Source organism: Caloenas nicobarica, chromosome Z (genome assembly GCF_036013445.1).
Source record: "Caloenas nicobarica isolate bCalNic1 chromosome Z, bCalNic1.hap1, whole genome shotgun sequence".
In the NCBI taxonomy this organism is placed as follows: domain Eukaryota; kingdom Metazoa; phylum Chordata; class Aves; order Columbiformes; family Columbidae; genus Caloenas; species Caloenas nicobarica.
The window spans coordinates 84,612,924-84,635,835 of record NC_088284.1 but is presented as its reverse complement, the minus strand read 5'-3'; the positions used below and the strand labels follow the sequence as shown (position 1 = coordinate 84,635,835).

General features: G+C 55.0%; 1 protein-coding gene across 3 annotated transcripts in view; it reads right to left on the bottom strand.

Annotated features, from left to right (window-relative positions):
• Nucleotides 1–4,347: 4,347 nt before the first annotated feature.
• Nucleotides 4,348–22,912, bottom strand: part of FBXO10 (F-box protein 10) — a 30,897-nt gene continuing 12,332 nt past the window's right edge. For all 3 annotated transcript variants that reach the window (XM_065655779.1, XM_065655777.1, XM_065655780.1), the window contains 8 exons: nt 19,955–20,104; nt 18,188–18,324; nt 13,722–13,792; nt 12,998–13,150; nt 11,992–12,267; nt 11,039–11,349; nt 6,709–6,890; nt 4,348–4,749 (listed from right to left, as the gene is read on the bottom strand). In XM_065655779.1, coding sequence (XP_065511851.1) covers nt 4,584–4,749; nt 6,709–6,890; nt 11,039–11,349; nt 11,992–12,267; nt 12,998–13,150; nt 13,722–13,792; nt 18,188–18,324; nt 19,955–20,104 — 1,446 coding nt within the window. In that variant the 3' untranslated portion in view covers nt 4,348–4,583. The remainder of the gene's footprint in view (nt 4,750–6,708; nt 6,891–11,038; nt 11,350–11,991; nt 12,268–12,997; nt 13,151–13,721; nt 13,793–18,187; nt 18,325–19,954; nt 20,105–22,912) is intronic.

Below are 22,912 nucleotides of genomic sequence, written 5' to 3'. Positions count from 1 at the left end.
ATATTGTTTACTTAATCCTTTTAGTGTATAATGAGCAATATTCAGCTAAAGGACACTTTATCCAACAGTCTTGAGGTGTGTTTAAGCAAGACTCAGCTAATTGTGCGGCTTCAAAATGTCTAAAGCTGCAAGGTCAGTAGTGCCTGTAGTTTGTGATCAGGTGTTTTGCAAGTCACTCTGATCTTTGTCATATGAGCAGACCAACCTAAAACTGAAAGGATTTACAAATCTTTAGGTTAGCAGTTGTAGACAGGATTCATTCTTGTAAGTGGTAATGACAACACAGAGCCAGCTGTCCTGGCAGCCGTGGGACAGAGGACGCCAACCCTTGCCAGGACACCGTGCCGCCACACAGGCTGGCCGGGAGCAGGGACACGGCCACATCTCACCTGTCCTGCCAGCATGTGGCTCTGAGCCCGTGCTGGAACACACTACAGCTGGACACAGCTGCCGCCGTGGCCGGGCAGCATGGGGACACCCCAGCCAGCACAGGTGACAAGGCAGAACCTGCCACGGGTGGCACCGTGTCCTTGTCTGAGCACCTTCCCATGGGAGCAGGGCGGCTGCCTGGTTTGAAGGTGACCAGAAGTTCTTCCTGGTCCTCAGCCACCACTGTGAATCCCTCCGGTGCTTCGTGGCTGTACAGACAGCATTACAGTCCTCTCAATAAGGTGCCTGGCCACCACGTGAAAGGTTCCATGAAACAGGCTGGACACGGGCTCTTCTTCACACCCCACACTGTGGGGCTCTGCAGGACAGTGTTGGGTTGGAGTCAGCTTCTCTCATGATGTTGGCGCGTTGTCTCACAACGGGATTCTGCACAGACAGCGGGACGGGCACAGGAGCTGCAGGGAGAACTCGGCTGTCACCAGCACCACCTTTCTGTGGATGAGCAGCCTCAATTAACTTAGAGCAGACAAGTGCACTGTCTGAGCAAAGCAAAACATGAGCTCTGTGCCATCCCAAGATGTGCGCCGCGGCTCCACACCGTGTTCAGGTGGTGAAGAAGCCGGAGAGCTCAGGCTGTGCCCTCAGCAGCAGCCGGGCTGGGCGGTGGGGCCAGAACTCCCGTGTCACAACCAGCACCTGAATTTGGGGTTTGCACAAGAGCAGCAGCACCCGGCGCTGCTTCCATCGTGCTCTGTAACCCATCAGCATAGGGCGAGAACACAAAACATTTCATGATTCGTGAACGGCACCGAAAACTAATTAACAAATGTTCACTGAATTTTCTCCGCTTGCTTCAGACTTTGTGTCTGAGAGTACCGACTAGTCATTGTCTCAAATATATTTAACCTAAAATTGAAAGATTAATTGGGAAAGTAAATTTTATTTTTGCTTTCCTTCTGAAGATTAAGTCAGTATGAGCATTTGGACTTTTCCATAGTGATTGATAGTGTAAATATTAACATTTGAAGACAATACTTGAACTCTGTACTTCCAGCTCAACCTGCTGGAAGTTGAAGGATACTTGTCCATTTGACCTCTTCCAGGTCTTACTCCATATATTGAAATTAACTTCTTGTTTATGTTCTGCCATTTTAAGTGAGTTAAACTACATGTATGAAAAATTTCCTGTATGCCTGCTTGAGAGCGTCTGGTACTCCATGGGGCATTTTGCTGTCCCCAAGTGCAAAAAGCACGGAATGAAGAGGATATTAAAGCTGTGGTAAAGATCAGACTCTCAGTGGGTTTTGTACATTTGGATTTTTTGTGGTCTGGCTGGTGGGAATCAGAAGCCTCTGGGAAGTGTCTGAACACAAAGATGTTCTCCACAACCCCAGGGCTCAGGCCACTGCAGGCAGCCCCAGGCGTTATGGTTCCGAATCTTATTTTTGAGGCTCTCAGCGTTGTCTTGGAAGTTCATACAAGTCCAGTGACCGCCGCTGTGAACAGCCTGAACCTCCACATGTGTTACAGCTGTGGTACTTGTTTCCCTGCTGGCATTTTCAGAGCAGTACTGAGCGTCTCCAGGTGCTTCTGCAAGCACGTCAGCCTCCTGGCAACCATGATGTTTCTGTGCTGGTGCAGGTACAGCCCTCCCTTCCTCTCCCCGTGCTGTCCCCCAAGGCTCTCCAAGGTCCCCCCCACACACCAAGGCTGTGGACGCCTCAGAATGTGGGGCAGGACGTTCTGCACCGAACCAGGGACTGCAGATTTCTGCCCTGCAGCAGGAATTTGGGTTCTCGCATCCCCTCAACCCATCCCTGCTGCCAACCTGTGTGTCCACCCGTTCCTCTCCTGCCGCTTACCAGGTGTATCGTGTATCAATACACATAGTGTACTGGCGTCTCCCACTGCGGCTCTACCCCTGCTCCAGAACCATCCACAAGCAAACCGACCCCTTGTAGTCATCATCACTGGAAAGAATTAATCCTGTCAGCAATTACTAGCCCAAGGATGTGTAAATCGGTGGAATGGTTTCAGGTCAGTCTGCTCTTTGAATGAAGAGTGATTTCAAGAACTCCTTATTAGGAGGTTTTGTCCTTGCAGCTTAGACATTCTGGAGCCTGCACAATTAATTGTCTTGTTTTAACATATATATTGAGACTGTTGGATAAAGTGTCCTTTAGCTGAACATTGCTCATTATACACTCATTATAATATTATACTAAAAATCACACCTTCAGGAGGGAAAACCCAGGCCCAGCCTGAGACCCCTCCTCAGGGAGCCTGCGTAGTGTTAAAGTGACTGTGTGACCAGTGTGCAAATGTGTAACCAACACGAAAATGTGCATCCAATTGGCTCCTTAGGGCTCCCCTGAGTAGGGATAAGATTTTGTATATAATGGCTGTTACTTTTCTTGCTGGCATGCTGGCTTTATTCCAGCATCCAGGTTTGCACAACTGTAATTAACAACGTTTCCTCTCTGTGTGTAAGATCAGGTCATTGCACACTGGGAAAGAAGCCTGGTTTTGGGACAACCCTGCTACCAGCTGGTCGGTGGGTCTCAGCAGGGAGACCTCCACCCCTGCAGTTTGTCTCCCCTCAAGTGGCAGCACCACGGCAGGACTGTCCCGCAATGCCCCCGTGGGGCTCAGCTTCCTGCTTCTCGACGTCCAGCTCAGCCACGCTCCTCTTGAGAACCCCATGCCGGGATATCCTCGTGCTGGGATCTCCTTGTGCTGGGACCTCCTTGTGCTGTGCCCATCTGCTCCCCGGGCCCGGGGAAGGCAGTCGGCATTTTGCATTTCAGATGTGCTGGTCTCCGAAGGCTTGTGCCAGGTCAGCTTTGCTTGTGCCCTGCAGCAAACCCGGCCTTTGGCCAACTCACCAAGGTGGTGAGAGCCTGGCCCAGGGTGCCCAGAGAGGTGGTGGATGCCCCATCCCTGGAGACATCCCAGGCCAGGCTGGACGGGGCTCTGAGCAACCTGAGCTGGTGAAGATGTCCCTGCTCATGGCAGGGGTGGCACTGGGGGAGCTGGGAAGGGCCCTGCAACACAAACTGTTCTACAATTCTATCGTAAGGGGTTTCCTTTGGTGGTGGGTCAAGAGAACTCTGCACTGTACGCCCAGAGCACAAGTGTGATGGGAGCGGCTGAGGGACCTGGGGGGTTCAGCCTGGAGAACAGGAGCTGAGGGGAGACCTTCTGATCTCTGAACTGCCTGAAAGGAGCTTGGAGCCAGGGGGGTCGGGCTCTGCTCCCAAGGAACAAGCGCCAGGACCAGAGGAAATGGCCTCAAGTTGCGCCAGGGGAGGGTGAGGTTGGATCTGGGGAACAATTTCTTCCCCAAAGGGCTGTCGGGCATTGGAACAGGCTGCCCAGGGCAGTGGTGGAGCCACCATCCCTGGAGGGGTTGGACAGGTGGAGATGAGGTTCTCAGGGACACAGGTCAGTGCCAGGGGTGGGGTAATGGTTGGACTCTGTGATCTTGAGGTGCTTTTCCAACCAAAACGATCCTGTGATTCCACTATTCTGTCTCTTCCTGGGGCAAGAGTTCTCCACCCAGTGTCCGTGTCAGCGTGGGGACTTGCATCTGCGTGGGGCTGCTGCCAGCGAGGGGATGAGGTGGTTTGGAGCTCAGGTGTGCTATCTGTCTGTGTCTGTGTTTCTCTGTCTGCTGGAGGGGAGCTGCAGCCTCTGGGGGCTCGTATGTCCTGGTGCCAGAAGCTGAGGAGACCAGGACCTGCAGGTACTGGGCAGACAGCACCCGAGCCCGGCTGCTGGAGGGACGAGCACCATGTGTCTGTGTGTCTGTGCGTCTGTGCGTCTGTCTGCTGTGATCCGTCTGCCCCTTCTGGGTAGAGTGGACACAAACAGACACTGAGCAGGACCACACAGGACATGTTGTCAGCCTGAGTCTTCCAGCACAAACACAGATGGTCACCGACAATGCAGCTTCAAAGCGATTCCCAAATAAATAATGCCCTGGCGATCTCAGAGGGCAAAGAGGAAGAAATTAATGGCTGTTTTCCCAGCTACTTTTTATCTCATGAGGTGCCACCGAAGCTGCAAAATCCTTCATGACAAAGGGAGCCCAGTCCCACAGGGCTCCTCATCCCTGAGCTGTGAGAGCTTCCCCGCGGTAGCTCTGGAGAAGACACAGGCAGAGAGACTGGTGGAGAAACCCCTGTCCCTGGTCAGAGAACGGTGCAGAAGACACTCCCGTGTTTGTGGCAGCCCTCATCCACCCTGGTGCTCACGCTGGAAACCCTCTGGCCACCGGCCACCGTGCAGGACCCCAGGGCACCTCCTTCGATGTGGGGCCGCGCTGAGGGGCTGGTCAGCATGCACTCCGTGTCAAACCTGGGGAAAGGAGAGACACCCCACACGGGTCCATGAGCAGGTGGGATGGTCGTGAGTGGGGTAGGATGGCTGTGAGAGCGGTGGGATGACAATGAGTGCGGTGGGATGACAGTGAGTGCGGTGGGATGACGCTTCCAGAGCAGCCACAGAAATGCTCCCTCAGGCTCAGAAGCAAAGGGGCAGAGCAGAGCTGGCAAGTGCACCATGCTCACCACGCGACGTCTGGTTGGAGAACTGAGACAGAACATCTTGTTTTTCTGCAAAAACTACTTTCTGTGATTTCACAGCCAATATCTCTAAGTGACTGCAAGTTCTGGGGAATGGGGCAAGAGCTGCAGAGGGAGGAACAATGCTGGGACCTCCCAAAAACAGCTTAAAGGGGGACAGATTCGAAAACCTAATGGTGGAACAATGGGTCTAAGGGCACTGCAGGAGATGCTGAGTCCTCTTTAGAGCACTTGATATCCATGCTATGGGAGTCTGGAAGACCGGGTGAGAACATCATCAGCCTGGGGTACCACGTCCCTCCAGCAATGCAACTCTTCCAGTTCCACTGTGTCCACTCCCACACCCTGGACCAAGATTTGTGACCCAGAGAGAAGAGTCGAGGTCAAATTTCTGGCTAAAAAGAACATTTCACTGAAGACCTAGCCCTTGCATGGGTGACAGGGCTCCAGCTTTCCCTCCTCAGGCATCTGTTGCAGAGTCCTGGTCTGGAGTGACCTGTTTTGAACAAGGCCTATGATCATGAGGGTCACTGAGGTCCAGGTGACAGCCGGCAGGTAAGGAAAGCTTTGCAATACTTGTCAGAGGTCTTCAGGTACAGCAGTACCTCTGAAGACCACCAGAAGACACGTTCTCACACTGGCACAAAGACCAGGGCAGCTAAATCACACCCGGGATGAACAAGCACCCCAAGATCCATTTTCCCATTTTGCCATTCACATTATTCTGGTAGCAACAGCCCGGAGGTGGGATCTGGTGCCTGGAGTCACCCGATTCCCACCAGCACAGGAGCACAACGCAGACTCGGGGTGGCTCTGGTGCCTCCTCCCTCTCACCCTCGGCCACAAACACCGCAGGGATGCTGGTGCTGCAGGGGCACAAACAGGACGGACACACAGCAGCAAAGGCAGCACTGTGCAGGAGAACGAGCTGACCAGGGCACAGGGCACATGTCCCTGTCCTCAGAGACACTGTGATACAAATCAAAAGTTAGCAATAAAAATAAGTTTCCTAGGTGTCAGGTCACAGGAATGGTGTTTGGTGGGGTAAGCAGAGTGGGCTGAAGGGCAAGGCGTTGCTCTGAGGAGATGAAACCAGTGTGGGAACCAGCTCAAGCTGACCACATGGTTGCAAGTCAAGTAACAAAAGAACCGAGCATGCCCAGGACTTGAGTTCATTAAAAGGACAACGTGGTGAAGACTACTTTCTTCCTCCCGCGACCCTCGAAAGACAACCAATTCAATGCTCTGCACATGCACTAGGGACATATACATATGCTAAGTGGTTCCAAAAAATGTAATACATATGTAAAGGATTTCCTGGAAATGTAATGAATATGCATGATCTGTGTGAAATAACCTTTGTCTGGAAACTACTTGGCACCCTGGCTTGGTGGAGCTATCCCCATGAGTGCCTGGCGCCAATAAAGGAATGCTGCTTCTAAAATCCTAAAACTCTGGTTTTATAAGTTTTGTTACTTGCTGATTTTATGGTATCAATTGTGAAGACCCACACTGGCCTGCCAAGGAATAACCCAAGCCCCTCACTTGGCTTTAGAGGTGTCCCATGAGGAACCCCTGGGCTCTGCTCTATTTGCAGTCCCCATCTGCAGGGGCTCCCCACGCGCGTGGGGCTGGAGCCGTGGGTCTGCAGACCCACAAAGCAGAGCCCAACACAGGAGCACCACGATGGCTCCAAGCTCACAACCGCGCCCCGTGCTGCCAGCGGCCTCACCTTTTCTTGAAGCTGAGGAGCACGTTGTTCTGGATGACGCAATCCTCCGCATTTGATATCGGTCGCAAAATGGATTTCTTGGATCTCCCTTGGAAAATGAGATTTTCCTGCACCAGGCCTTTGGCTTCATCAAAGAGCGCAATCCCGTAGTCCCGGAAGGACTGGATCCTGTTCTTGGTCACCTGCAAAATAAGCTTTAGCCAGGATGGTGCCAGCAGAAGGACACTGTTCACGTGGCTCTTTGGTCAGCACAAAAACAGACAGCACAGCTCCTGGCAGTGTGGGAGCAGACTGGATGTGCCACGGCCATGCACACACAAACCTTCCCAAAGCCTTCCACACATTCCTGGTGGCCCCAGCTGGCAGCTCAGCTGCTGTCGGTGCTTCGCTGCAGCTGGTACACGACCCCCTGGTGAAACACAAGCACTGATGCTGCTGAACGTGGACCTGCTGCTGCTCCCTGCCCTCCAGGTTTCAGGTGGCTGAACTGGCAGGCTGCCACCTCTTCAAACATGGAAAAAGAGCACTCAGGAGTCTCTTCTTGCTGAGAAAGACAAGGCCACAGCTCTCACTGTGCCATCATCCGAAAGATCAGTTTGGTTCCTTCTCCTTCTTTGCTCCACAGCAGCAGCGGCTGTGACACTCCTTGCCCAGCACTCCTCCCCACCCAGCCCCACCTCACCAGCCCCATCTCACCAGCCTCACCTCACCAGCTCCACCTCACCAGCCCCATCTCACCAGCTCCACCTCACCAGCCTCACCTCACCAGCCCCACCTCACCAGCCCCATCTCACCAGCCCCATCTCACCAGTTCCACCTCACCTGCTCCACCTCACCTGCTCCACCTCACCAGCTCCACCTCACCAGTTCCATCTCACCAGTTCCACCTCACCTGCTCCACCTCACCTGCTCCATCTCACCAGCTCCACCTCATCAGCCCCATCTCACCAGCCCCACCTCACCTGCTCTCGGGCACCTCTGGGACTCTGCCAGTGGGCAGAGGAGACAGCGCAGCACCACGACATCGCCCGTACTTCAGCAAGGACCTGTGTCCCCCACTCTGCTCCCCAAATGAACCCTGCAACGTGACTCCTGCCGGTGTGCTCCAGGAGGCTGTGGAAAATGCAGCAGTTTTTAGCTTCTGGTCCAGGGGATGACATTTTTCTACGGGCATGGTTTTCAAAAGGAACCTGCAGCCCTGCATGACTCAAGCAGAGCGTTTGTCTTGGCAAGGACTTCCGTATACTCATTTTAGAGGACCTTCATGATGAGCCGATTTCATTTATCTATCGTTTTGATGCACAACGGCTTTGCCTCAACAAAGAACAGAACAGAGGCAGCCTTGAGTCAGGTACTAACCTTGGGAACTGGCTAGATGCTGGAACACTGCAACTATCTTCCAGAAAATCTAGTTCAGACACCAGCTACCCCAGTTCTCCAGCACAGCTCACACAGCCTGCAGATGTCCAACAGAGGCCTATGGGGACACCCACTGCACTGTGACACTCAGTCCAATAGAGGGGACAAGCCTGGGAGAAGACGGAGTTGGTTGAATGTCATTGCACTGAAACACACAGGATTGCTTCTGCTGCTCTGAGGGAAGAGAGGTCCCTCCTACAAGCCATCTGTGAATCCACATCTGGGACATGATGACTGAGCTGTCCTTTACCAAGGCTCCAACATCAGGCAGATGTGACAAGCCACCTGTGGGTCGCTGTCGAAGAGGACACAGCCCTGAGGCAGGACTTCCCAAATTTACTCTTTTCTTTACCCCTGGATAATGGCAGGAGCCCACGCAAACCCACACAAGCCCTTCCCACATGCACTCGCCCACCTGAAAAGCTGCTGCTGCTTGGGGACGTCCCTTCCCACTCCTGTCACTGTGGGCACCGAGCGCTCGGGGTGACACAGCCATCCCCAGTGGTACACATGTGCTTTCCTGCTGCATGTGAGCAAGAACAAGCATAGAGCCACCACCACAGAGGCCAGAAGATCTCACCTCCTCCCGCTGGGCCCTACAGAGCTCTTCTAAACCTCTCGTGACAGATGTTAGGACAGGCACACTTCAAATCACTTTCTTCTGAGCAATGCACTTCAGTTTTGCACTGCTGGACCAACTGAAAAAAAATACTTACTTGATTCCCACTTAGAACTTCCATCAAGCAATTTCTGCCCACTTTTCTCCAGCCTATTCCCAATGACTGCCCACGAAAAACCTGGAGCTAAGGAGTGCTGGTCGAAAGGAGCTCAAGAGGTCTCCTGTCCAACCTCAGGCTCAGAGTAGGACAGTCCACACCAGCAGACCAAGGCAGCCCTGGCTTTGTCCTGCCAACACTTGGAAGCCTCTAAGGCTGGTGACTCCGCACCTCTCTGTGACCTGCCCCAGGGCTGCACCGCCCTCCAAGGCCAGAAGATTCCCCCAGTCTCCCACCTGGACCTCTCAAGGTCCAGGAACCACTGCAAGTTGTGCTGTTGACCCTTGTTGAACTGCCTGGTACTGCCAAGAAGGGTTTGGCTCTCACTGACCTTCAGGTAGATGGTGGCTGCTGTTAGATCCTCTTTGCCAGACTAACCAAACCAAGCTCCCTCTGCCCCATGTCATCAGTCATACATCTCAGCACTTGCCCATCCTGGTAGCCCTGCACTGGACCTTCCCCCATTTCTCCACCTTCCTCTTGACCTTGATGTCCCAAACCTGAACACAATATTTCAGATGCAGCCTCCCAAAAGCAAAGAAGATGGGTGACAACTTCCCTCACACTTCTAATGTAGCCTGGAAAGGAGCCAATGAGAAAGATGGGGACAGACTTTTCAGTAGAGCCTGTTGCCACAGGACAAGGGGCGATGGTTTTAAACTGAAGGGGAGAGATTCAGGCCAGATGTGAGGCAGGAATTGTTGGCCCTGAGGGTGGTGAGAGCCTGTCCCAGGTTGGCCAGAGAGGTGGTGGATGAACCATCCCTGGAGACATCCCAGGCCAGGCTGGACAGGGCTCTGAGCAACCTGAGCTGGGCAGACTAGACGACCTTTAAATATTCCTGCCAATCCAAACTATTCCATGATTCTATTATCAGGCATGCATCCTGGCACCTGCCCATCCTGGTAGCCCTGCACTGGATCCTGTGCCTTTTCTCCATGTTCCTCTTGACCTTGAGGTCCCAACCTGGGCACAACGTTTCAGATGCAGCCTCCCAACGACAAAGAAGATGGGTGGCAACTTCCCTCACACTTCTAACATAGCCTGGAAACTACAACCCCTCTAATTTCAGGGTGGAGGACATGATCCTGACTGTCTACTCTCCTGCTGGCAATACCAGGGCAGTCCCTCCTGCCCTGCTGCCAACCCAATGGCTTCCCCCACCGAGTGAGGGTGGGCAGCAGGAATCACAGAATCACAGAATGTCAGGGATTGGAAGGGACCTCAGAAGCTCATCCAGTCCAATCCCCCTGCCAGAGCAGGAACACCCAGAGGAGATTACACAGGAAGGTGTCCAGGCGGGTTTTCAATATCTCCAGAGAAGGAGACTCCACAACCTCCCTGGGCAGCCTGTTCCAGTGTTCCGTCACCCTCACTGAGAAGAAGTTTCTTCTCAAATTTAAGTGGAACCTCTTGTGTTCCAGCTTGAACCTCATTACCCCTTGTCTTACTGTTGGTTGTCACCAAGAAGAGCCTGGCTCCATCCTCGTGACACCCACCCTTTATATATTTATAAAGATTGATGAGGTCACCCCTCAGTCTCCTCTTCTCCAAGCTCAAGAGACCCAGCTCCCTCAGCCTTTCCTCATAAGGGAGATGCTCCACTCCCTTCGTGGCTCTGCACTGGACTCTCTCCAGCAGTTCCCTGTCCTTCTTGAACTGAGGGGCCCAGAACTGGACACAATATTCCAGATGAGGTCTCACCAGGGCAGAGTAGAAGGGAAGGAGAACCTCTCTCGACCTACTAACCACCCCGCTTCTAATACACCCCAGGTACCATTGGCCTTCTTGGCCACAAGGGCCCAGTGCTGGCTCATGGTCATCCTGCTGTCCACCAGGACCCCCAGGGCCCTTTCCCCTACACTGCTCTCTAATAGGTCATTCCCCAACCTATACTGGAACCTGGGGTTGTTCCTGCCCAGATGTAAGACTCTATATTTTCCCTTGTTATATTTCATTAAATTTTTCCCTGCCCAACTCTCCAGCCTGTCCAGATCTCGCTGGATGGCAGCACAGCCTTCTGGCATGTCAGCCACTCTTCCCGGCTTGGTGTCATCAGCAAGGAGCAGGCTCTGTGTCCCCTCTGCTCCTGGCCACAGGGACACACAAGTCGGTGTCCCCTCAGCAAGACGCACCTTCATGTGCGCTGCCTGCAGCAGCTGAAGGCCACACTGGTGGTTGTCGATGATGTCGTTCTCCGTGATGATACCCTCTCCCTTGGAGACGATGCCATGGCTGCCGTTCTCGTAGACACCATTTCCGCGCAGCTCCACCTGGCACTCAGCCTCCACCAGCACGCCAGCGCGGCTGTTGCAGGAGATGCTGTTGTTGGCGATGCAGGTCAGCTGGCTGCTCTGCAGCACCGACACCCCCCCGTCACTGTTGGCATGGATCATGTTGGCGAAGATGTTGAGCGCTTCACTGCTCTTGACGTGCAGCCCAGCAGCTGCCAACCAAAAGGAAGAGCTATCGGTTAAGAGCTTGCAGCCTCAGTCACGACAACCACAAATGTATTTTTATTTCTAAAAGCTACCCAGTTTGTTCTGTCACAATGCCATAGAATGATTTTGGTTGGGAGAGACCATCAAGATCATCGAGTCCAACTGTTACCCCACCCCTGGCACTGCCCCATGTCCCTGAGAACCTCTTCTCCATCTGTTCAACCCCCCCAGGGATGATGACTCCACCACTGCCCTGGGCAGCCTGTTCCAATGCCCGACAGCCCTTTGGGGAAGAAATTGTTCCCCAGATCCAACCCCAACCTTCCCTGGCGCAACTTGAGGCCATTTCCTCTGGTCTTGGCGCTTGTTCCTTGGGAGCAGAGCCCGACCCCGCCTGGCTTCAACCTCCTTTCAGGCAGAGATCAGAAGGTCTCCCCTAAGCTCCTGTTCTCCAGCCTTTCTGACTGGCAGCTTAAGCACAAAAACACACCCGTGGTCAGGTCTTGGCCCATCATTTCTCCAGGGTCCTACTGGCCCGGTGGCAGCCAAGGCAGACCCTGACAGACCCCAGGGCTGGTGGGCCAGAACAACACACTGTTCTGCAGGCTGCCCCTTCTCCTGGAGCCTAGAAAGAGCCCTGAGCTCACCTCCGTTGTGGCTGATGCTGTTCAACTCCACCAGCGCCACACTGATGGGACACTGGGCAGCCGGGTGTTCCTCCTCACTGTCGGGGTCGTTCTCCACCCCAGAGCCTTCCCTATCCTCCTGGAAGCTCTCGATGCCCCCCTGACCAGGGGGGTAGTCGCCAGCATTATCCTTGCAGCAGAACACGGCCACCCCGTAGATGCTGTTGTGGCTGATCTGGTTGTTGATGAGGTGTGGAAGGCTGGAGGACATCATCCACACACCGCAGCCCTTGTTGCCTGCAGTGCGGGGCAGCAGAGCCCACTGACTCAGCAGTGCTTGGAGACCCCAGCCCTGCCCTGACACCACTGCTCGTGCCTTGTGGACACCCACCACAGCTCAGGTCTGGACACCCAGCACGGATCATGTATGGGAACACACCACAGCTCCGTCCTGGACACCCCCCACAGCTCAGTCCTGGACACCCACCACAGCTCAGTCCTGAACACCCCCCACAGCTCAGTCCTGGGAACCGAACCCAGCTCCATCCTGGACACCCACCACAGCTCAGTCCTGGGAACCCACCACAGCTCAGTCCTGGGAACCCACCACAGCTCAGTCCTGGGAACCGAACCCAGCTCCATCCTGGGAACCCACCACAGCTCAGTCCTGGGAACCCACCACAGCTCAGTCCTGGGAACCCACCACAGCTCTGTCCTGGACACCCACCACAGCTCCATCCTGGGAACCCACCACAGCTCAGTCCTGGGAACCCACCACAGCTCAGTCCTGGACACTCATCACCGCCCAGTCCCGGACACCCACCACAGCTCAGTCCTGGACATCCACCACAGCTCCGTCCTGGGCTCCCACTACAGCTCCGTCCTGGGAACCCACCACAGCTCAGTCCTGGGAACCCACCACAGCTCCAGGGCACACTGGAGGCAGAGGGCAACCCAGCAAGCCCAAGGGGACAGGAGGATGGGTAAGATGGTGAGAATCGGTCCCCACCTGATCCTGCTTCCTTACCGTAGATGGCGTTCCCTTCGATGAGGCCCTTCCCTCGCTCGCCCACCACCACACCGTCCGAGTAGCCACAGGAGATGAGGTTGCTCCTGAGAATGGGGTTGCCCCCATGGCGGATGTCCACCCCACCCCACTGGTTCTCGCAGATGACGTTCCCTAGGGCCAGGCAGGGAGGACCAGGTGACCACACAGGGTCTCCTGCCCACAGAAGAGGAAGGAGACCTGGCAAGCTGAGAGCTGGCCCCATTGAGAAGCTCCCACCATCCACCACAGGGCCCAAGCCCCAGGAGCTGCCCTGTTCCCCCAGCAATGCTGCCTTGCCCAGGACACTGGTCATCAGCAGCTCCAGAAACCACCACGTCCCATCCTCCAAGGTGTGGGCAGAGTGAGAAACCACTCAGAGGACAGTGTCATTGACAGCTGTAGCTTGTGAACTGGGTGGCACGGAAGGGAATGATGCCGTCTGCACGGCAGATTGCTCCGGAGCACAGCTCCACGTCCCCGCTGGGACAGAGACAAAGGGCACAATAATCTGGAGGACATGCTGCAGACAGACATGGCCGCTCTGCCAAGGGCAGAAAGGCCAACTAGGAAATGCAAACCAGAGGATTATTGCACCAAAAGTCACCCAAGAGCCATAACAAGATAAATTTTGCAAACAAACAAACAGACAGATCTTAAAGAGAGAGATAAACCAGGCACAACAACACTGTTGTCCTTCCCATACCAGTGATGTGGCCTCTCCTGTTCTTGTTCACTGCTATTCCAGCAGCCAGTCCCTGGAAAATATGGTTCCCACTGAGGTGGGAGAAGAAAAGAGAGTTACCAGCAGCAGCTTTGCCTGCTCGCAGTGTGCAGCAAGGGTGGCGTGGGTCCCTGCACTGGCAGCAGTGTCTCTGTCTGTGTCACCGTCACCTGCCCCCAGCAGCGCGAGCCGGGCACAGGGCAGCGCAGCAATGGCAGCCAGAGGGACGTGCAGCAGGAAGGTGCATGCAAAGCAGAGCGGAGCTGCGAGTGGCAGAACCACTGCCAAGGAAGGGAAAGCACAATAGACACAGAGAAGGACATCTCAGTAGTAGTGGTTAGCAGCAGGAGCACCCGAGGAGCAAGAGGTGCTTGTGGACATCCCGCCAGCCACCATGTCAGAGCAGCCATCTGTCCAGCAGGGTCCCGTCTCCAGGAGTGGCCAGGCACAGCCACAGAGAATGTACGTGTAGTCACTACCGCTTACAAGAATGAATCCTGCCAGCAGTTGCTAACTTAAAGGTATGTACATCCTGCTAGATTTAGGTCAGTCTGCTCCCCTAACAAAGATATGAGGGATCTGGAGAAAACGCCTTATCAGAAACTACAAAGATTCCTGTCCTTGCAGTGTAGACATGCTGGAGCCTGCACAATTAGTTGAGTTTTGTTTTAACACATATCCCAAGACTGTTGGATAAAGTGTCCTTTAGCTGAACTTCACTCATTATAATACTAAAAATCACACCCTCAGGAGGGAAGACCCAGGCCCAGCCTGAGACCCCTCCTCAGGGAGCCTGACCAGTGGTAAAATGGTTGTGTCACCAATATGCAACCGCGCAACCAGTATGCAAATGTGTAACCGCGTGGCTCCTTAGGACTGCCCTAAGGGTGATAAGATATTGTCTGTAATGGCTGTTACTTTTCTTGCTGGCGTGTTGGCTCTATTCCAGCATCCAGACTTGCGCAACTCTGTAATAAACAATATCTCGTCTCTGTGTGTAGAATTTGGCTCAGTTGCATGCACGCTGGATAAAGAACCCTGCTTTTAGGACAACATGCAGGCAGGGAGAACCAAGTGCTGCCTCTGGCGCCCCGGCCTCCCCACCTCACCAGCTGCCTGCACTGTTATCCCCACACAAGCTGGACTTTCCTTCTCCTCAGGCCTGAACTCACTTCACCGCAGAGGTCCTGCATGCCTGGCTCTCCTGGCAGTGCACACCACAAAGTGGCAGCCACCCACTGCCACGGCTGCCCTACCCCCACGGATGGCACAGAGCAGGGGGCTCCGAGCTGCAGACTCCATGTTCGGACGGAAAAGCGCAGGAGATGCACCACGTCGGGGCTGGAGCCCACCTAGGTGGGCACCACAGAGAGGTCTGTGAGGGCTTTATCCTGTTTCTCATCCTCCTCACCCGGGGGAGGAGGCGAGAGGCTTTAACAGCCATGGGACTGCTGCTGTATGACAAGCCCCGATGGCAGTGAGAGACAGCAATGGAGGTTGATGGTGGGAAACACCAAACACGGTGGCAGGAGCAGAGGCAGTGATGCGCTGGGAATGATGGCCTGGAGAGCACACATGGGCTTCACAGCGCCTGCTGTCCCCTAGGCTCCCACCAATGGCCTGTCAGAAGGAACAAAGCCCAAGAGCCCTGAGCCCACCACCAGCTCCTCCTCCACATGACCTCAAATCTCTGGCTTGCTGCTGAGGTTCAGAGCAGGAGAGCAATCACATTGATCACGATGGAAACCCACCAACCAAGCACAGCGCCCGACACAGACTCTGTCCCAGCACTCACCCAGCAGCACACACCAGGGACGGCTCCGCTTCCCTGGGCTGCGAAAGGACTGGAGGAGCTTCCACAGCAGAGAGCCAGGGTGGGAACGCAGCTCACGACACATCATCGCTCACAACAGGCCATCGCTCACGACATAGGACCACCTGTGACATGCAATCACCCACAACACGCTATCAGCAGCACCAGCTGGGGTGGAGGTGGGGGGTAAGGTGCTCCAAGGGACAAGTGCAGACAGAGCAGGGGCCACCTGCCTGGTCGGGCAGCCAGCACCTCTGCTGTCCTCAGCTGTCCTCTGCTGTCCTCGGCTGCCCCAGCATGGCTGCCCTGGCACGGCTGCCCCGGTACAGCTGCCCTGGCACAGTGGCCCTGGCACAGCTGCCCATCCACTCATGGCTGCCTGCCCGGTCGGTGCCGCTGGTCTGGCAGCCATCTGCGGTGCGCAGAGGACAAAGCTGCTCGTGGGCTGCAGGACCCAGTGCCACACACATTCCTGCCTCTAGCAAGAGGCACCAGCTGAGAACAGTGCATAAGGCGCCTGCGCTTGAAATCCGGGCTGGCAGCAGCAGCTGCGAGGGGAAGGAGGAGGAGAAGCCGTGAAACAGTCCCAGAGCAATGTCCAGGAGTACGGGGCAGGGCTGTCAGCTGCCCAAGTCCCACCGCTGCAGGGCCATGTCCTCCAGCCACCCGAGTCCCACCGCTGCAGAGCTGTGTCCCCCAGCCACCCTCACCAGCTCCCGGAGCAGGCGCTGGTTCTGTGCCACTGGGCACCACCACACCTGCACCTCCCAGCCTCGGCACCGCAGGGATGCAGTCTTACCCAGACAGAGGTACCTCTGACTGCAAGATGTACATGCCCAAGGGTTGTATCATGCTTAAAAATGGTGCAGGGCACCCAGGTTGCTGGCACACACCTCAGGACACACCCCTGCTTTCGGCATGGAGACCTTCGCAACACCTCCTGAAACCTGCACCCAGCCAGGCAGTAACAGTGTGGCGTGGGCTTGCAGCTCTCGAGAATGCGCAAAACATAATTCTGCTTCCACCTGTGGAAAAGGCACCCAGCAAAGGACGTTATTCCTGCCATGAACCTCCCCACTCTGCCAGCCCTGCCTGCCCATGGCTGCACTCGCGGTCCCATCAGTGAGACCCGGCCACGCTGACAGCCCCGTGAGCCCCTGCCCAGCACAGCTGCCCGTGGCACTGCGGGGATGGTGCCCATGGCACTGCGGGGATGGTGCCAGTGGCACTGCTGGGACAGTGCCGGTACCTGTGGCACTGCGGGGATGGTGCCAGTGGCACTGCCGGAATGGTGCCGGTACCCATGGCACTGCGGGGATGGTGCCGGTGGCACTGCTGGGACGGTGCTGGTACCCATGGCACTGCGGGGATGGTGCCGGTGGCACTGCCGGGACGGTGCCGGTACCTGTGGCACTGCGGGGATGGTGCTGGTGGCACTGCCAGGACGGTGCCAGTGCTCGCAGCCTCAGCCGGTGCCGCAGCCTGCCTCAAGCCAGCACAGAGCATCACACGTGAGCAGGGCAGGGAGACTCCTCCAAAACAGGAGAAAAAAGGTGTCTTCCCACCAGCCTTCCTGCTGCTCCCCATCACCCCCACGTGCCAGTGCGCACGGACGGTCACAGGCCAGTCAGGAGGCACAAGCTGGGGCTGCAGACGATGGTGACAGAAAGTGCAGCGGGAAGGACGTCTAGTGAATCCCTCCATCCCACAGCACATGTCCTCTGCACCGCTGGGCCCCGCCACCACAACACGGCTTCTCTCAGAAATCAGCACCTCCCATTCATAATTCCCCATTGGAAAGCCTGGCCCTCAGCCCCGTGTTTTCAGGGCTGGTACATCTGGTGCAGACTTCTCTCCCGGTCCCAGCCCAGACTCAGAGCCATGGTAAGCTGTTGTGAAGTGTCCATACACGCAGTCTGTCCAAACCTCAGCAGCTCCATAGACAGACCATGAACCTGCAAGAAGCCGCTTTCATTAGGACTCCAGGCTGAAGTTCTGTCAATTAGCAACACTTCCAGTATGAACACTCTGGGCAACCATTTTATTCTCTTTGCGCCTGCAGCACCATGGTGAGCTGTCACATACCTGCTCCTCATCACCCACAGGCACGGTGAGAGGCATGGAGGGTGGCAGGACAGGTGAGATGTCCCTCACATCTGCAAACAAGACCGTGCTCCAGCTGCCATTGCATTTCTGGGGTCATTGCTACCAGTTATGTCACCACATACAGTGAAGATCCTGAAGAAACCCTGCCAGACACCAATACTGGCGTCTAAACCAAACTGTATAAACACACACAAATCAGTAGCTCCAGGAGTTTAAAGCAGAAAGGTGAATCGGAGTAACAGCGAATGGAGCACCGAGGTCTGTTTCCCCCCTTCCCGCAAAGAGCACCATGATGTGTGAGCTGTTGATCCTGAACATAGCCTCCGATCCAGGGGAAAACCCAGGACTGGCACTTGGCAAAGACCTGTGCACAGCAAGCAGATAGAGGGAAGTCACAGAAAGGCACTAGTGCACCATAGTCCTATTTCTGCTCTATGGCGGGGATAGAAAAAAAGAGAAGTGTGCGCAGTGGGAGAAATAATTCTTAACAAAGGAGGAAAGAGAGAGAGGTCAGTGCTAGCTAACGTACCTCACAGCAGGGTTTCCATTATACAGAATATAAATGCCAGCTTCTTTATTCCCATAGATCTGATTGCTACGGATGATGCCTTTTCCGTTGCCAACGACGACAATGCCTGAGCGAAGGCCACTGTGTATCTTATTGCACTACGGTTTTATTTTTGCACATGTAGAGAGAATAAAGCAAAAGGAAGGAAGGTCACTCATAAAAGTGAGCAAGAGGAGACAGCAACCACAGAGAAAAGCAACAGCTCCCAACCCTGCTGGGGAAAAGGGCAGAAAGGTAATTAATCCAGCTGCCAATAAATCACTCTCAAACGGTCAAGGCAGACTTAACTTTTATGCTTCTCAGGGGTTCTACTATATAACACCAAATTTCCCTTCCCATCATGGCCGCAGCCTCTTCTTCCTCCAGCAGCTCCTGCTGCCATCTCCAAGGGCTGCCCTGGGCCTGATGATGCTCCAATCCCCGCAGGACACAGGGCAGGGCTGGTGGGGCTGCAAGCCCAACACCTTTCCAGGGCCACTGAGAGGAACAGACCCTTGGTGACACCCCACCGGGGCTGAGGCAGGGGTCGGAGCAGGGAGTTGGCATCACAGCGTGGTGCTTTCTCTCCAGCTGCTTTGCACAGCTGGATGTGCTGTCAGCAGCCACACAGCTGCTCCTCTGCAGGACAGGGCCAGCGTCTCCCGTCAGGTGAGGGGGACCTGGGACCCCTGAGCAGGACAGCAGTCCCAGCCCAGGACCTTGCGGAGGGGCAGGGTAGGAATCGCCAAACCAGGCAAAGCAACAAACAGCAGCTCAAAGCTGCAACCATGGCTCCATGGAAGAGCTGCCTCATCCTTCTCATCCTCTTCCTCCATGGGGCCACAGCTCTGCCTGCCCCATCCCTGTGCAGAGCTCACAGGAGAGCTCGATACAGCCTCAGAGTCACTCGCATGGAGGTTTGCATCCACCTCTGCCTCTCCCTGTGTGGTGAAGCCCCTCAGGATGACCACAGATAGAGCGCTGACTGAGCAGGGATGAGGACACAGCTGCACAGCCACAGGCACCACCTATTCAAAGGAAAACCCACAGTGCTGGAGAGCAGGCTGCTGCTCCTGCTCGAGGCTGGGTAGAGAGCTGAGACCAGCCACCAGCTCCCAGGACAGAAAATGTGACTCCCAGTGTGGGACAAACCATTCACAGCACAGTCCTGACTTATTACCTTGCTTGCACAAGTTCACTCATTACACAGGGGTATTTACTTGACAGGGAAACATCCTCTGCCCTCTCCTCTATACGCAGCAATTTTAAGACGTGTACCATAAAATATGAGGTGTTTTAAAAAGATGGACACACCGCCTCAACGCTGGATAGGTTGTATGGGACCACAAGACTTGGCATTACACTCTTGGCCCACAAGCTCCCTAGACATTACATCCTGTGACGTTTTCTTGTGAGGATATGTCAAAGACCATTTGTAAACTATTGTGTAATTGTAACATGTTGCCAACATGAAATATATTGCTTTGAAATTGGGTCCATCTTTTTGAAACACTCTGTAGAGCAGGAGATGGTGCATGTACCATCAGGCAGCACATCGCTATGCCTGACCCTTGGTGTTAGCTGTAGTCTAATTCATCAACAAAAAACAAAGAAACAGGCTGAAGTGCAAAGCTCACAGAAAGGCCAGTGTTTCCTACCCGGGGAGATGAATCCCTGCTGCCCCTTGGAGAAAAGCAGCAGGTGGAAGAAGGAGTGCGCTGCCCTCCATCGCAGCTCGGGGGTACGTACCAGAACAAGGGGGTTGGCTCCCTTACGGATGTCCACTCCGGCCTCACCATTTGAGTGGATGCTGTTGTCTGCGATCAGGCCTCCTGCTGAGAGGCGCAGGAATATCCCCGAGGCTTTGCAGTGGTGGATGTCATTCCTCAGCATGATAACCTGCGGAGAAGAGGAGAAGCACCTGTAGCTGTAGTTGGAAGGATGAGGAAGAGGAGATGACCAAGGGTAGAGCTCTCCCTTCTGCAACCTCTGCGCATCAGAACCCTCAGACATGGACCTGCTGGGAAGGGGCCAGAGGAGCCACAGGAATGATCCGAGGCTGGAACAGCTCTGCTGGGAGGACAGGCTGAGAGAGCTGGGGTGTTCAGCTGGAGAACAGAAGCTCCGGGGAGACCTTAGTGCGGCCTTTCAGTGCTTAAAAGGGGCCCAGGAGAAAGATGGGGGCAGACTTTTGAGCAGGGCCTGTTGTGACAGGACAAGAGTGATGGTTTTAAACTAAAGGAGGGAGATTCAGGCCGGACATGAGGGAGAAATTGTTGGCCCTGAGGGTGGTGAGAGCCTGTCCCAGGTTGGCCAGAGAGGTGGTGGATGAACCATCCCTGGAGACATCCCAGGCCAGGCTGGACAGGGCTCTGAGCAACTTGAGCTGGTGAAGATGTCATAGAATCATAGAATCATTTCGGTTGGAAAAGACCCTCAGGATCGTCGAGTCCAATCATAACCTAACCTAACTCTAGCACTAAACCATGTCCCTAAGAATCTCGTCTAAATGCCTTTTAAACCCCTCCAGAGACGGTGACTCCCCCGCTGCCCTGGGCAGCCTGTTCCAACACCTGACAACCCTTTCCGTGAAGAATTTTTTCCTAATATCCAACCTAAACCTTCCCTGGTGCAACTTGAGGCCATTTACTGTTGTCCTATCACTTGCTACTTGGGAGAAGAGACCAACACCCTCCATGTTCCAACCTCCTTTCAGTTCCTGCTCATGGCAGGGGTTGGACTGGATGAGCTGTGAAGGTCTCTGCCAGCCCAAACCATTCTGTGACTCTACACATGCATGAACTCTCTGACTGTCCCACAGCCCAGGATGTGCCAGGCATGCTGGCCAGGGAAAGGAAGATCGTGTGTGGTGAAGCCTGTTGGCATCACCCACTGGCACGGTCCTGTGTGGGACAGGGACCTGTTGTACCTGGTGCTGCACAGCCAGAGCAAAGACATGGCCCAACACACCTCTCTGCTTGACAAAGCCCATGTTCAGGCGTGCCTCAGGGCTTCACCCACCACATTGCACATGGTCAGCATCACCATCCCACCTCCACACGGCTGTGGTACCACAGACCTGCCCCGTCCCCGCTCAGGCAGATCCCTTGGCACCAGCATCCCCGCCATACACCGCTGGCACCAGGCTGCTGCGGACCCTGCTGCACAGAGCTGCTCAGAGGGGACACGTCAAAGGCCACGGAGCCTCCTGAGTCTCCCGTGGAGCTGATGGGGCCAGCACACTACGGCACACACATTCAGCACATGATCCATCCATTGCCTTGCGCCTTCTGGGTGAAGGTTGTGCCATTTGGGCGCAGAAACAATTCAGCCACCAAACCGAAGTCACTGCCACCACTCATAACAACCTAGTTTCCTCTAAGCAAAGAAAAAGTTAAATATTTACACAGCAGCAATCTTTAATATTTTCCAGCCAAACAAACTCATGTCTTAAATCCATGTTTTATGAGTGCTAACAAATAATCTACAAATTGCTATTGCATATCCCGCTTCAATGAGCAACGCAGATCAGAAGGTAATTAAATTATACTTTCTTTTATCTGCTCATTCCAGAAAGATGCTTCATTCAATCTCTTGACTAAACGCGGAGCTCAGCGGGGCTTGACAGCCGCCTGTCTTCATCAGTCATGCATGGCTGCCCGGGGAAGGAGCTCCAGGAGGGAGGGACGCAGGGACCTGCTCCAGCCAGGTCCCACACACCAGACCTTGCTCCAGGACCCTGAGCACTTGCCAGGTCCCCTGTGTCCCCACGTCATGTTGCACCTTGTCTCCACCTTGCAGCCAAGCACTTCACTGTCTGCTGTTCTCTGATGCTCTGACACCCACCTCCTGACAAGAGCCTCCAGCCTAACTTGTACCTGAGCAAATTCTCACTGAGAGCAGCAGCTGGGCTGGGCTCACCTCCCTCCCTTTGCTACCAGTTAAAACCAGGCTGCTGAGCAAACTGGAAGCAAACCATGGGGAAGAGAAACAGAGTGTGGTCCAAAGTGTGGGACCTGCACTTGTTGCTAGCCTGACTCCCACCAAAACAGCCCCGGAGCAGCTCCGAGAGGCTGAGCAGCACGTGGAGCTGCGCGAGGTGCCTCTGCTCCCTCTGCCCACCACCCTGTGCAGGGGGCCAGCATCGGGAGGGCACCCTCTGGCACAGGTACCCCTGGAAAGAAAGGAGCCCCCCTCTGACGCCAAGCGTGTCTGCAAGGCACAGACACCGCGCTCCGTGGTCCTTCTGTGGGGACTGCAGACGGGAAGCCAGACCCATCACAAAACAGCCTCTGTCCAGATAACGTTCCCCTCCCTCCCCCTGCACAAAACTTTTATTTTCAGTCTTTAAAGTGATAAGATTGAAAGATGGGCCCAAATCCAGGGCTGCCCTGACCAAGCAGAGCAGGTGGTGGAGAGCAGCCTCCTAAGCTCCCCGGCACCGCCAGCTCTGGGGGTCTTGCAGCACAATGCTGCCCATCCTCACCACCCCTGCCTGCCTGTAGAAGACACAGCACAGAGGCAGAGAGCTCCAGGCACGCAGGGTCGGCAGATGCTGTGCTGAGGGAAAGTCTCAGTTCAGCCTCCAGCACAGGCTCCCATCTGAAATCCCTCCTCACAGCCCACCTGTGCCCATGGCAGAGACCCCTCATGCCCACGCTCCTGAGACAGCCAGGACTGGCTTCACAGTTCCCAAGTCGCTGCATT